This window comes from Tachysurus vachellii, chromosome 5 (assembly GCF_030014155.1).
Source record: "Tachysurus vachellii isolate PV-2020 chromosome 5, HZAU_Pvac_v1, whole genome shotgun sequence".
Lineage (NCBI taxonomy): Eukaryota > Metazoa > Chordata > Actinopteri > Siluriformes > Bagridae > Tachysurus > Tachysurus vachellii.
The window spans coordinates 28,702,342-28,715,355 of NC_083464.1; the positions used below are offsets into that span (position 1 = coordinate 28,702,342).

Below are 13,014 nucleotides of genomic sequence, written 5' to 3' on the forward strand. Positions count from 1 at the left end.
TTGTAACGTGTCAGAAGACTAGTTAGATACATGGAAGCTAAACCATTAAGAGCATTGTAAGTACAGTAAGTAGCATCAGTTTGTAATCAATTCTAAACATAACTGTAGAGATGATAAATTTGGGGTTATATGATCATACTTTCTTGTCCTAGTGAGAACTCTGTCAGCTGCATTTTGGACTAACTGTAGCCTATTTATTAAAGATGCAGGACAACTGCCTAGTAACACATTACAATAGTCCAGTCTAGAGGTCATGAATGCATGAACTAGCTTCTCAGCATTAGATACAGATAATATGTTTCTCAGCTTGGCAATATTCAGCTTGGCAATATATAAGGTGGAAGAAGGCTGTTTTTGTAGTATGGGCGATATGATTTTCAAAAGACAAGTTGCTGTCTAATATAACACCCAGTTCTTTCACTGTTAAGTTACTAGTAACAGTACATCCCTCTAAATGGAAGTTGAATTGTGAAAGCTTCTGTGTGAATTGTGAAAGCCTCTGTGTAACTCTTTAACAACTGAACTGAACTGTACTAACCACAACACACACATGCACATCAACTGTATGGACTGAACTGAACTGTACTAACCACAACACACACATGCACATCAACTGTATGGACTGAACTGAACTGTACTAACCACAACACACACATGCACATCAACTGTATGGACTGAACTGAACTGTACTAACCACAACACACACATGCACATCAACTGTATGGACTGCACAGACCTACACCATATACAGTACACACTCTCCCAATATACAGTATATCCATCAAACTCTTTACATGCTGTTTTGCACATTGTTTTTGGTCTTTTCAAATGCTGTCTCACATTTCAGTTGATTGCTGTTTTGCACAATACTTTACAATATCACATGTAACTGCTGCTATAATACTTTGTTTATTGGCTTTTGCCAACCAGGTTGCACAGATGCACTTTATGTGGCTAGGACTAACTTACTTAAGTCCTTAGCACTGTCTTTTTATTTATGTAGCACCATGATCCTGGAGAAACGTTGTCTCATTTCACTGTGTACTGCAACAGCTATAAATGGTTGAAATGACAATAAAAGCTTCTTGACGTGACTCTTGAATAATTGAACCTGTGTATCATTTCCACACACCGTATCACACGGCTTGGCTAACTGAATTAATGAATCTAAACTAAGCTTCAAATCAAACCAGATATGGTTTGTCCAAAATCATATGTTGCCATAGTAACTATATGAGCTCATGAAAACAGGGCTTTCATCTAGCTATAAATTTATGGAAAATAGTCGGCTTAATGAAATGCTCTATTCAGTAAGCTTTGTGGAATACCATCCTGGAGTCCTAGGTGTGATATGTCAGTCCATTTTATTGGTTTTGCAGATAATCTCAAGTTTAAAAGGACAGTTTATGACCATCCCAGGTAGGCAGAAATTGGAGTTTACTAGATGGAACGTCCTAATGGAGAAAATGAACTGTGAACATAACTGATCACATCTGAGGAGAAAGAACAGATTGAAATGAGAGATTTGATCAGACAGCCAAGTGCAAGAAAAATATAAGTGGACAATATAGGATGGGGATATGAGATGGGAAGAAGATTGTGAGAGAGACAGGAGGTTACAAGTAGGTTAAAATATGATAATGTGATAATTAGAGTACTCTGACATTCAGTAGTATGTTGAGTTCCTAGTTCTTTATCAAATGATGAAAAAATAACTAAAAATAACTATGAAATGAATAATTCATGAACGTTGTGAATAGAAATTTTAGGAGTGGAGTAACTGCCATATCACATGTAACTGCCATACAACATGCACCTGGTTATCCTTATGTGACAATCTCATCAAATACTATAAAGAAACAGAGTGAAATTAATACAGCAAAAAGAGAGAAACGAAACAAAAGACAACAAAGACAGAGCAAGGAAAAAGGAAGCTGTGGAAAATAAACTAAAAGAAATGGGGAAATTGTTATATGACATAAAGAAATTGAATATATCTGATTAAAACTGTGAAGAAAAGGACCTACAGTAGAAGGAACCTGAGTCAACCCAAAGAGGAACAGACACTGTACCTAGACAGTTGGATCAAGACCCATCATCTTGCAGAAAGAAGATTTGTTATAAGTTTCATTTACCTTTATACGAACTTTCTTTTCCATTTTATAGAATGATAAGTTTAATTTACTTTTATATATGAATTTATGTAACCATTGTGTGATTAAGACATGATATAATGTTTGATAGTATGTTTAGATATTAAGACTTAAGTAATTAAGTAACAGTGAAAGCTTAAAAAAGAAATCACGAGTTCTGTGTCAGCAGCTTTGTGAGAACACAGTCAGCCGTGCAGCTTAGGAGACTTATCAGGATGTTTTGCAGAAGCATGAGATCATGAGAGGCCTGATAGAATGCTGCCCATGGCAAGGTCATGACCTGGGGATAAATCACCTGGGATGAAGAGCAGTTCAGTTTTTCTAGGATTGAGCTTTAACTGATGAGCAGTCATCCATGATGATATTTCTGCCAGACAATTGTTTCAGTTTGCAGTAGGACTGCAGCAGGACTGCAGTAGGATTTCCAGTAAATCACCTGACACTCATAGCGGGAGTGGCTTGTGATGTAACTATACAAGATGACTGGTGATTTGTTTATATCCCTGTCTAAAACCTGACTCATTATAACATCACTGAAAAGAAGTGTTTTAAGTTCTAAAACAAAAAATGTTTTATTTTTAAATTTAAAACTGCATTATTCTAAAAATAATTTAGTTTGGTCTGATGAAAACAACCTTTCTTTTTTTATAATTAGGTTTCAGCAACACCAGCTGCTTTCTGCTTCCATCTAGAAACACCATGGCAGAGTGCAAGTATTCTTCTCTTAAGTAAGCTTATCCTTTTTCATTATTCCTTCAACACTCAAAAAAATCTGATTTCACAAAACATTTGATATTGCTTGAGAGAGAATGTTTTTATGTTGTTTTAAGAATGTTTGAGAACATTTAAGAATATTTTGCAAATGTTTTTAATACGAATAACCTACAGAACTGTCACAGATATGAAATTTATATTTGCTTGTGCTTTCATGCACTTTGATTACTAGACACTTTTTTTTTTACAATGCTATTGATTTCAATAAAATGCGTTAGCTTGAATTGAGTAGTGCTTGAGACCATACTACAGGTAAGTGTTTCTTTACAGCTGTAGGTAAAGCATGTAGTCTTAATTTTTTTGTAATAGTACTAGTTTAATAGCAAATGTGTGTAGAGGAGTTTCGAGCAAATGTGGTCAGTAAAAATGAGTGTGCTCAGTAAAAATCTTCCGTGAACCACCCCAGTCTCCTACTGCAGACATGTTCACCATAGCAATTCTGACGTTATTTAAACTATATTTAACAACAAATAACATCAATAACAATAAATGAGCGATGAATCTGCTGTAATCTGAGATGTTTATTTATAGCTTAAAGATTTATGTATACAGACTAACCATTTTTTTAGTCATAATTAAAATTACTATTTTATTTATCTTAATTTATGGTTTTGTTTTGGCTCAAATGCCAATTAATGGTTTTCACAAAGCCTTCTCAATGGTATGGTTAGTCTCATTGGTTGTGAATTATTATGAGGATTTTGAGGTTTTTGATAATAACTAGTTGTATAAGTTGCTCTGGATAAGAGCATCTGCTAAATGCTTTAAACATCACAAAAGTAAACAATTTACAATTGACAAGACATAAATATTTATAAAAGTATAGAACATACAGGTCCGTAGCCAGCCTATTGAAAGGGGGGGGTTCTTTTTTCAAAAAGTGGACCTTTTTGCAGTTTTTCTCCTCCTTTTGTATTTAATTATGAGGTTCAAATACTTCATTTTGGTGACCTTTTATGCACTAATTTGTGCTGGATTAGCTTGTCTGCTGGTATCTTAACGAGCACGCTTTTTGATGCACCTAAATTATTTACTGCATTGTTGTCAAATTGCTTCCTCATGTACTACCACCTTTGTCAGTCCATACACAGTTCATAAGTTTAAAGACCACACTAACAACAGAATAGATTTAATGAACTTTACTGAAGTATTAATAACAATTATTTTCATCATCATTTCTTGACTCTCTGATTGAGTTCAGCTGAACGTGGGGAGACGCGTGCTGTTTCTTGTTTCCCATGTAAAGAGCAACTCGCATGGTGTATTTAATCTATTTTGACTTATTTAAGGGAAACTTTGAGACTGAAAAATTTTAACAAGCTAACCTAAATAGAAAAGGAAATGAATGTTTATATAATTGTAAAACTAATGAAATTACCTCCCTGGACGTAACAGTTACGTTGCCATTAAGTTATGAAATTACCAAAGTAGTACAGTAACTGGACCGTACTTGGTTATCTCGCGACGTTAGGAGACCGTAGTGGTGACGTAGTGATTTGGTACTGCAATGGTAATGAAATTACCTCCCTAGGACGTAACAGTTACGTTGCCAGCTGGTAAGTCATGAAATTACCAAAAATGACCAATAAATTACGTAACTAGTACGTCGTGTGTTAGCTGGGTAGGCATCTTAAATCAATGAATATACTAATCATTCCAGATAATTTACCTCAAGCGGTCCGCTTTGAAGTTCTCAGAGGAATAAAGACGCGCACCGAAGGAGAGAAGCATTTCCATTGGCTCCAGTCTGCCGGTATTGGCCAATCACAAAAGTCGATATTGCACGGCCAATATCACTGAATATCCCACTATGTTTTATTATTATAATTACGCTACGTTTATATGGATATTATATTGTAGACTATTGAGGAGATAAAATATAGAAATTATTTTAATAATAATATATATTTATGGCTACATTTAATAGCTATATATATATATATATATATATATATATATATATATATATATATATATATATATATATATATATACACACACACACACACACACACACACACACACACACACACACACAAACCCCTCCCCCCATCATTCAGAGGCACACACACACACACACACTCTCACACACACACACGTCCAGCTACAATAATGTATCATATTAATTTGAAACAGCGACCCATAATATTTGTCACAAGCATTGATTAAAACAATGATGACAATAATCACATGAAAAAAAAAACCGACTTAAATTCTGGACCTTTGGCAGTAACATTACTTGACATAAGTAAAGTACATAATATGATATGAAGTCAGTTAAGATGCAGAAATTTTATGCACTTTAAAAATTATATAATTTAATTATTTGTATAGTGTTTTTCACAATGGACATGTTTACTGAACATTAGAAATACAGTACAAAATGTTTAATATTAATAGTAGATAAAAAGATTATTATATTTCAATTTATTTGTATTTATCCCTAATAAGCAAGCCTCAGCCTGTCAGGACTCAGCCCGGACGTTTGGCCATGTGATTATGTTTATGTTCCGTGTCACGTGTCTGCCCCACCTTTATTTACACCGAACTGTCTCGTGTCAAGTCTCGTCATGTCTTTGGTTGCAGTCATATATATATCTACACTAGATGTCGCCTTGTATAGGGCAGTACATTGGAGCGAATGCGTCAACTGAACCGCCATCTTGGTACGGGGGACCCCCTCCTCTTAATGCATCAGCGTCAATGTAGGCAAAGAAATAAAATCACCATAAATCGTCATGAATGCGATTTTCTAGTTTTTTTGGTTCGTTCCAAAGGTCAGACATGTATTTATCATTAAGTCCAGAGAAAAATTAAGGTTTTGATATTAAGATAATCTACTTTTTCACAATATAATACATAGTGCTAGTAGGTGTAAGTTTATTACTTACATTCTTCCACTTGAGTAAACTTCAAATGAACAATCACTACTTACCTTATAGCCTACTGCATGCAGCACTGCTACAATAGGGTGACTATTACATGTTAATTTAAACATTTAAATTGTATTGGTTTATTAAATATGATACACAAAGCAATTTGCAGGTGGAAGCAAACCACAAATTTGAGAGGAACATAATGTGAAAGTTAAATAGTTGAGGTGCTAAAAACTTTTCAATTTTTTATTTATTCTTTCCCGCAATACTTTTGCAACTTTAAATAAGTATGTACTAAAGTCACATAAACCAAAAAAAAAAAAACAAAGTTTGACTTTGAGGCTGAACTGCCAACCTAACTGGTGACATCCTTCCAGGACTGTCAGCTGAGTTAACCATTTAAAAAAAGTGTTTAGTGTCCCTGCAACTTGTCCATGACTGACGTCTCTGTTTATCACTTGGGAATCTACAAATTCAGATTCTAATTATTTTATTTAATACCATGTCAGCAAGCAAAGGCTATTTTAATGGCAAATATTCAATTACAAAAACACAAATATCATATAAATACAACAAAAACAAAACAAATATAAACAGCAAGTCATATTATAAATTTTTTTAATTAACATAAGATTAAAAAAAATCAAGTTCAAGTTCTCTTTATTATCAATCTTCCACATGTACAGTACATACAGGGAATTGAAATTGCGTTACTGTCAGTCCCAAGGTGCATGCAGATCCAAACCCTTTTCAGGCATAATGTCATTATATATGTCCTTAAGTGAAGTAACTTGATAAAAGAGCATTCTGCTTGCGTTAAGTCCAGGACAATCTAATAAAATATGTTTAACAGATAAGGGAATCTTACAGAACATACATACAGTTGGGTCTTCACCTTTAAGCAAAAAAAGCATGGGTCAATTTTTAATGTCCTTATTAAGAGCTTCGGAATCTACAAACATTGTCGGTTTTCCTAACTGTCAAAAACTAATGGGTAACTAGCAGAGATTAGCTGCGGTCGTTAACCAAGGACTGAAACAAACCAAACGTAACCAGAAATATAATTTCCTAACATTCAATATCATAAAACACATTCTCACTTGTGAAATGTAATCCCTTGCTGTCTGGTTTTTATATTTCTTTCGTTTGAACATCCAAACGCAGAACAGAAGCCCAGCATCGTCCATGCATTTAAAGTACAAGAGCACTGTACAAAGATGGCGGCGGATTTGACGCATTTTTAGGACCTCAAGGTGACATCTATGTATAGATATCTATGGGTTGCAGTGTTGTGCTAGTTACTAAGAAATAGTAACTAGTTTCAGTTACTAGTTACTTCATTCAAAAAGTAACGAGTTACTGTTAAAAGTAACTTTTAGTTATTTTTTTAAGGACATTCTTTAATGTTCCCATTAATGCCGTTTTATGTGTTATAGTCTATACAAACACACAACAGATTTAAACACAAAGTAATTTTTAAACACTATTTTATTTAAGTCAGACCAGTACAAACTGAATATATCACAAGGATTTCTAACGAGCTAACGAGCTGCCTGAAAGCAGAAACTACATGCCTCAACGAAGCTAGAATCGAACCTGGTGTCAGTGGACACACTCGAAGTTTTTACCGGACTGTTAGCCAGGGACAGATCAATAAAGCTATTGCACGGTATGTTGCTGAAAACATGCAGCCTCTACTGTGGAGTCACCGGCTTTCTGGAGATGCTTCGACAGATTGGAGTTGCTGTTTATCGCAGTAGATAGGACCTTCGAACCAGAAAGACACAGCTTACATTTGACTAAAAGGTTTTTGTCTTTATGCTCAACTAAAGTGAAATAATGAGCATATTTCCACTTTGAGAAACTCATCTTGCTCTCGCCTTGAATCGCCATTACTGGCGCACATACATGAATAAACAGAAACACGCCCACAGTGCGTCTTCATGTTTACAGTGGTTGGCATCCACCAATCCTACAATGCGTCGCTGCTGTAAATAGGTTAGACTGTAGGCTAGACAGCCAAAATGAGTTAATTAAAAAAATAATGGACAAACGCACCAGATGGTAACGGAGTTATTTTGTTTAAAAAGTAATGCGTTAGCGTATTAGTTACTGTCAAAAGTAACTGCGTTACAGTAACACGTTACTAGTAACGTGTTACTGCCCAACACTGATTGGTTGTCATGTCTTTGTCCCTGTTTCGTGTTATTTAGTTAATAAATTCAGTTTATTTTAGCTATCCTGCATTTGGGTTTGTTTTTATCCCTGCATTGCTGACAGAAGGATTCCGCCAGACCAAGACCCAGCAGTATAGCATCAGCCTGGACCGGCTCCGTAGGTGTATTTTTTTTCCTGGACTGTTTTTTTTGTGTGTGTGCCCCTTTTGTCTAAAAGTGTAAAGTGCCCCTCTCTTATTAGTAATATTATTATTATAAACAACAATACACTTCTATACCATTTGCCAGTAACAATAATAATTAACACAACACAAAAAAAAAAAATTAGGCGAACTTATTTACGTGGAGTTGGAGCGGAAGGCGGATTTACCTTTACACGCTTTGCAGCCGCATCTTAGAAGCGAGTCTTCAAAACAAGAGCAGCAGACAGGTAACGTGGAAAATGGACATTTATCCTACCATAATGTTGTTGTAAACTTAGCGAATACGCTAGCACGGGACTTATGATTAATTATAATACAAGTATTACTCGAATGCTGCCACGTTTCTGACATTGACATGTCTTTTTTTTATCCAAGGCCATTAATAGGCGCTAGTATAGTTTAGAATGTGCTCATGTCATTAGCTCGAGGAAATGCATTTAATGAAATTAAATCTAATTCCACGTCCAACTCTAACGTAAAACACATTTATATATTTGATTTAATGATAGCTAACGCTTCATCCATGTAATACAAATAAAGTTTTCAATATCAACAAAACTAAACATGAATTCAACATGATTAACTTATTGATTCTCACTGTTATCATCATCTCCTTATTTTTGCTTGATGTGTGCATTCTGTGTCTAACAACAAATTTAATAGAATGCCAAGGAAAGAGGGGGCACGGTGGCTTAGTGGTTAGCACGTTCGCCTCACACCTCCAGGGTTGGGGGTTTGATTCCCGCCTCCACCTTGTGTGTGTGGAGTTTGCATGTTCTCCCCGTGCCTCGGGGGTTCCTCCGGGTACTCCGGTTTCCTCCCCGGTCCAAAGACATGCATGGTGGGTTGATTGTCATCTCTGGAAAATTGTCCCTAGTGTGTGATTGAGTGAGTGAATGAGAGTGTGTGTGTGCCCTGCGATGGGTTGGCACTCCGTCCAGGGTGTATCCTGCCTTGATGCCCGATGACGCCTGAGATAGGCACAGGCTCCCCGTGACCCGAGGTAGTTCGGATAAGCGGTAGAAGATGAGTGAGTGCCAAGGAAAGAAAGGATCAAAAGAAAAAACACAAGGACCTGTCTGATACAGCTAAAGGTAGCATCCCTGTCACAAGTTGGCTGAGGAGAGAGAATAAAGATGACGGTACTGTTTGTTTGTTTGTTTTTATGTTTGTTTTTGTTTTTTTAAGCTAGTAAGCTATTACTTATATTACAGTCTAAACAATACTTTAGACATTTTTGTTAAATGAATAAATCACCCAAATTGATTATTTTCTCATTTAATCATCTATATATTTCAATTCTGTATGACTTTCTTCTGTTGAATATTTACAAAATTTGTTTTGTCCATATACTGAAAGCCAGTGGGGACCAAAATGGAGTCCCCATTAATTCCATTCATTATATGGCCATTTGTTTTTCATAGAGAGCTGCAGTTCAGATAAGGAAAGTATTGAAGAGATTCAAGGGAAAGCAGTTGAGACAAGTGAGAAAGATAAAGGAGATGTTAGAGCCAACGAGGAAGAAAGTGGGGAAATACAAGGAGACATTAGGCTCAGTGAGGAAGAGGTGGAAAGGGAGGTACAAGAAGAGATGAGTCAAGAAAATTATACAGAGATAACAGAGGAAGGAGCTGCAGGAGCAGATATTGAATACCAGATTCAGGGTACAAGTGAACAAGACATTACAGTTTCCAACAGACCCAGCTCATGTTGATCTTAAAATACAGGTTAATAGCGACTACATACAGTTCTGCTGCTCTCTTGGGCCATGTCAGCCAGTAGCTGGCTTTCCAAAAAATCCACAAGGAATCCTAAAGTGCCTAAAAGACAATGAGATTGAGTCTGTTTTCCCCTCTCTTTCTGAACTCCTAAAAATTTATGCAACATTGCCTGTCTCCACTTCTACAGTTAGGTCATTTTCTAAGTTAAAACTTCTGAAATCCAGTCTTCGAAGTCTATGTAATGAAGAGAGGCTTTCTGACCTACTGCTGCTCTCCATTAAGCGAGACATTCCAATTAATCGTGATGGTCATTCAAATATTTAAAAAGACAGCAGATCGACGAATACTGATTTAAATACAGGTAATTTCATAAATAAGTTAAAATCTGTACAAAAATACATTTGGTTATGTTTTATGTAATTTTAAGTAATGTATGTTTTAAGTAATATGTTTGTCTTTTTTTTTTAGTGCCCTTTTTGGTCCTTCCGCCCCTGCCCCACTGCAGGTCTGTGCACGCCACTGTGTATATATATATATATATATATTACTTTTTTTAGTTTCACCAAATATTTATTTATTGAGCTACTCGCTTTGGTCCCCCTTTTTAGATACAGCAAGATGTCTTATCATGTTGCAATGGCAGTGTATATTAAACTTAATTACATTATGTTTCACACTGGTTTGGCTGTTGGAATCGGAGAAAGTTTCTGACTATGAGCCAGTAAGCATGGTATCAGATCAATAGCCAATAAGCATATGGGTATCAATGCATCTCAACCAAAGAATAACATTCATAAAAAAAATCCTTACAAAACAAATGACAAAAAAATTATCTATTTTTGTGTAGGAATGAAGACTCAGTGGAAGAACAACTAAATAAAATCAAAAAAGAGAGCAGATCAATAAAAGGATTCATCACCAGATATATTCTAAACACCAGGACTGTAATTGATGATGAGTAAATATTAGATGATTATCAAGCTTCATTTACTCTGTTGAACACAACCATGAAGAGCTTTCTGTCCTTTCTGAAAGAAAGTAAACCCATAAGTGTAAAGATGACAGAAGAAGTGCTGAAAAGCCACAAACAACTGACTGCATCCATCCTCAACATAAAGGATAAGATCATACTGACAGAACAGAAACAGAAAGAGCTCAATCAGACAAAAGAGGCTTTACAGGAAAATGAGAAAGAAAAAAGAGACAATGATAACTTTGAATATGAAGTAGATGAGGTCTATAAAGTAAAAGTACCACTAGAATACAGGTGGTGGCACTTTGGATGGAAAGAGGCTACTTGCTGTAAGGTCTGTGAGGAGAACTGTCATTACCCAGGGTGCTGGTGGGTCAGAGATCTCTCCTGGTGTAGTGTCATGTCTAAAGGGAAGTGCACAGTGTGTACTGGAAAGTGTCACTACACTGATCATGTTAAAGAAGGAAAAAAATATGTGCCAAAGACAAGAAGGGTCAAGAAGACTAAGGAAGATCTGAAAATTAAATACCAGATAAAGTCTGACGAGATGAAGAGCTTGATGAGTCAAATAGAGAATGACATGAAAGAAATGGAAAAAGAAAAGATCAGACTGGTGGAAGAGTGCTATCAACATGTGGTTAAACTGGAGGAGTTTTCCCTGAAGAGGGACTCTTTGATTCTGGACTTTTTGATTGAGAAAGTGAAAGAAACAGGAAAGCCGCATCAAGTGCAGAAACTTCAAGAAATAAAAAGCAGAGCTGATATACAGTTGTATGCAACAAATGTTTACAGGTCAATGATAGATTAGTGAATGCATAAACATACAGGAAAAGCCATGTGAAGTTTGTTGTGAGAATGATGGGTAGAATGGATGATGAAGGAAATGAATGGTTAACTTCATGCTCATTAGATAAACCTTATCAATGCTATTCAACTTCAAAACCCTGCTCTCATGTTCCCATACAAAAGAAAAGTGAGATTAAGGCTATAAATACAAGAAAACGTAGAGTTAGGAGAAAAAGACAAAGAGAAGAAAAAAGAAGAGAATAAAAAAAGCAGCAGAAGATACAAAACAACTGTTGAATAAAATAAAGAATATGAAGCTTGAGGAATGAAGAAATCAGTGGATGAAAAAGAATCAGACTCTGTACCGAGACAGAAATGAAGAATGGATCAAGATGAAGAATATTAACGTGATTAAGTTTTCTTTATTTCTTTATATATTTTTTTCTTTCTTTGTTTTCAAAATATGTATGCAATAATATTGCTTGTGTGTTAAAAGATGTACTGAGTATGTTATATGAAGGCTCTCTTGGAAAAAAGTCAACCCTCAGTGCTCAGAAGGATACCGCTGACAGTAATCCGTAAAGGGAAACCCCAACACTCGTGGGGGAGGGACTTAGTTAGTAAGATTATATTGCAAGCTTGTGCTGTTTGAAAGGAATGTATACCTTAAAGAATACAACAGGTCACTGACCACAGGGTTACTGGTTTGGGGAAAGAGGAATGGAAAGGAATGTTGGTTTTAAAGTCAATAAGAATGCCGTATTAGTGAAAGGCTTGGAAATGTATAAAAGCTTGTCTTGAATTACATTGTGTGTGTCTATTGTAGACAGCCTCAGTGCATGTTATACTCTGTGTGCATCATAGAACAAACACAAGCTTTCTTGGTTTGTAATAATCTTTGCATTTTAATTACTTTTACTTATTCTAATACTGTTTGATTATTTGAAGGAGATTTTATTTGTAAAATTCTTTTATTTTACTTTACATATACACACATTTATCTGTATTGCAATACTTTTAATAAAAACAAGGTCTCCCATTGTGAGGACCCTGAAAAGACAAAAAGGTATAAGTCTTACTCCTTCATTTGAAGATTCAAACAATAGATTAGTTAGAAGAACTTGAAGAGGATCCTTTGTTAGAAGACCAAGGGGACTTCCAAGGATACCTGCATTCAAGGTAAGACTGACTCTGATAGTTGATCTTGTGTTTTCAACACTATCCCGTGCAAACTAGGACACATTCCTTAGTGGGATTGTGGAAGGGTTTCCGACGCAATCCAAAAACATGCGTCACTAAGGGACACATACGTCAGTATAAATTACTTCAAGTTTAAAAATGTTATTAGAAC

General features: G+C 35.6%; 1 protein-coding gene across 4 annotated transcripts; it reads left to right on the top strand.

Moving 5' to 3' along the window:
- Positions 1-2,672: 2,672 nt before the first annotated feature.
- LOC132846335 (uncharacterized) lies at positions 2,673-12,728 on the top strand. 4 transcript variants are annotated; one of them, XR_009648495.1, is made up of 4 exons: positions 2,673-2,881; positions 10,092-10,265; positions 10,373-10,409; positions 10,752-10,914. XR_009648495.1 is itself a non-coding variant. In XM_060871011.1 (2 exons), the coding sequence occupies exon 2, from the start codon at positions 10,912-10,914 to the stop codon at positions 11,683-11,685; it is 774 nt and encodes a 257-aa protein (XP_060726994.1). In that variant the 5' UTR covers positions 2,676-2,881; positions 10,752-10,911; the 3' UTR covers positions 11,686-12,728. The 4 variants fall into 4 exon arrangements, 1 of the variants encoding a protein (XP_060726994.1); XR_009648494.1 differs by lacking the exon at positions 2,673-2,881 and adding an exon at positions 10,513-10,625 and having other exon boundaries at positions 5,725-10,265; XR_009648493.1 differs by lacking the exon at positions 2,673-2,881 and having other exon boundaries at positions 5,725-10,265.
- Positions 12,729-13,014: the final 286 nt, after the last annotated feature.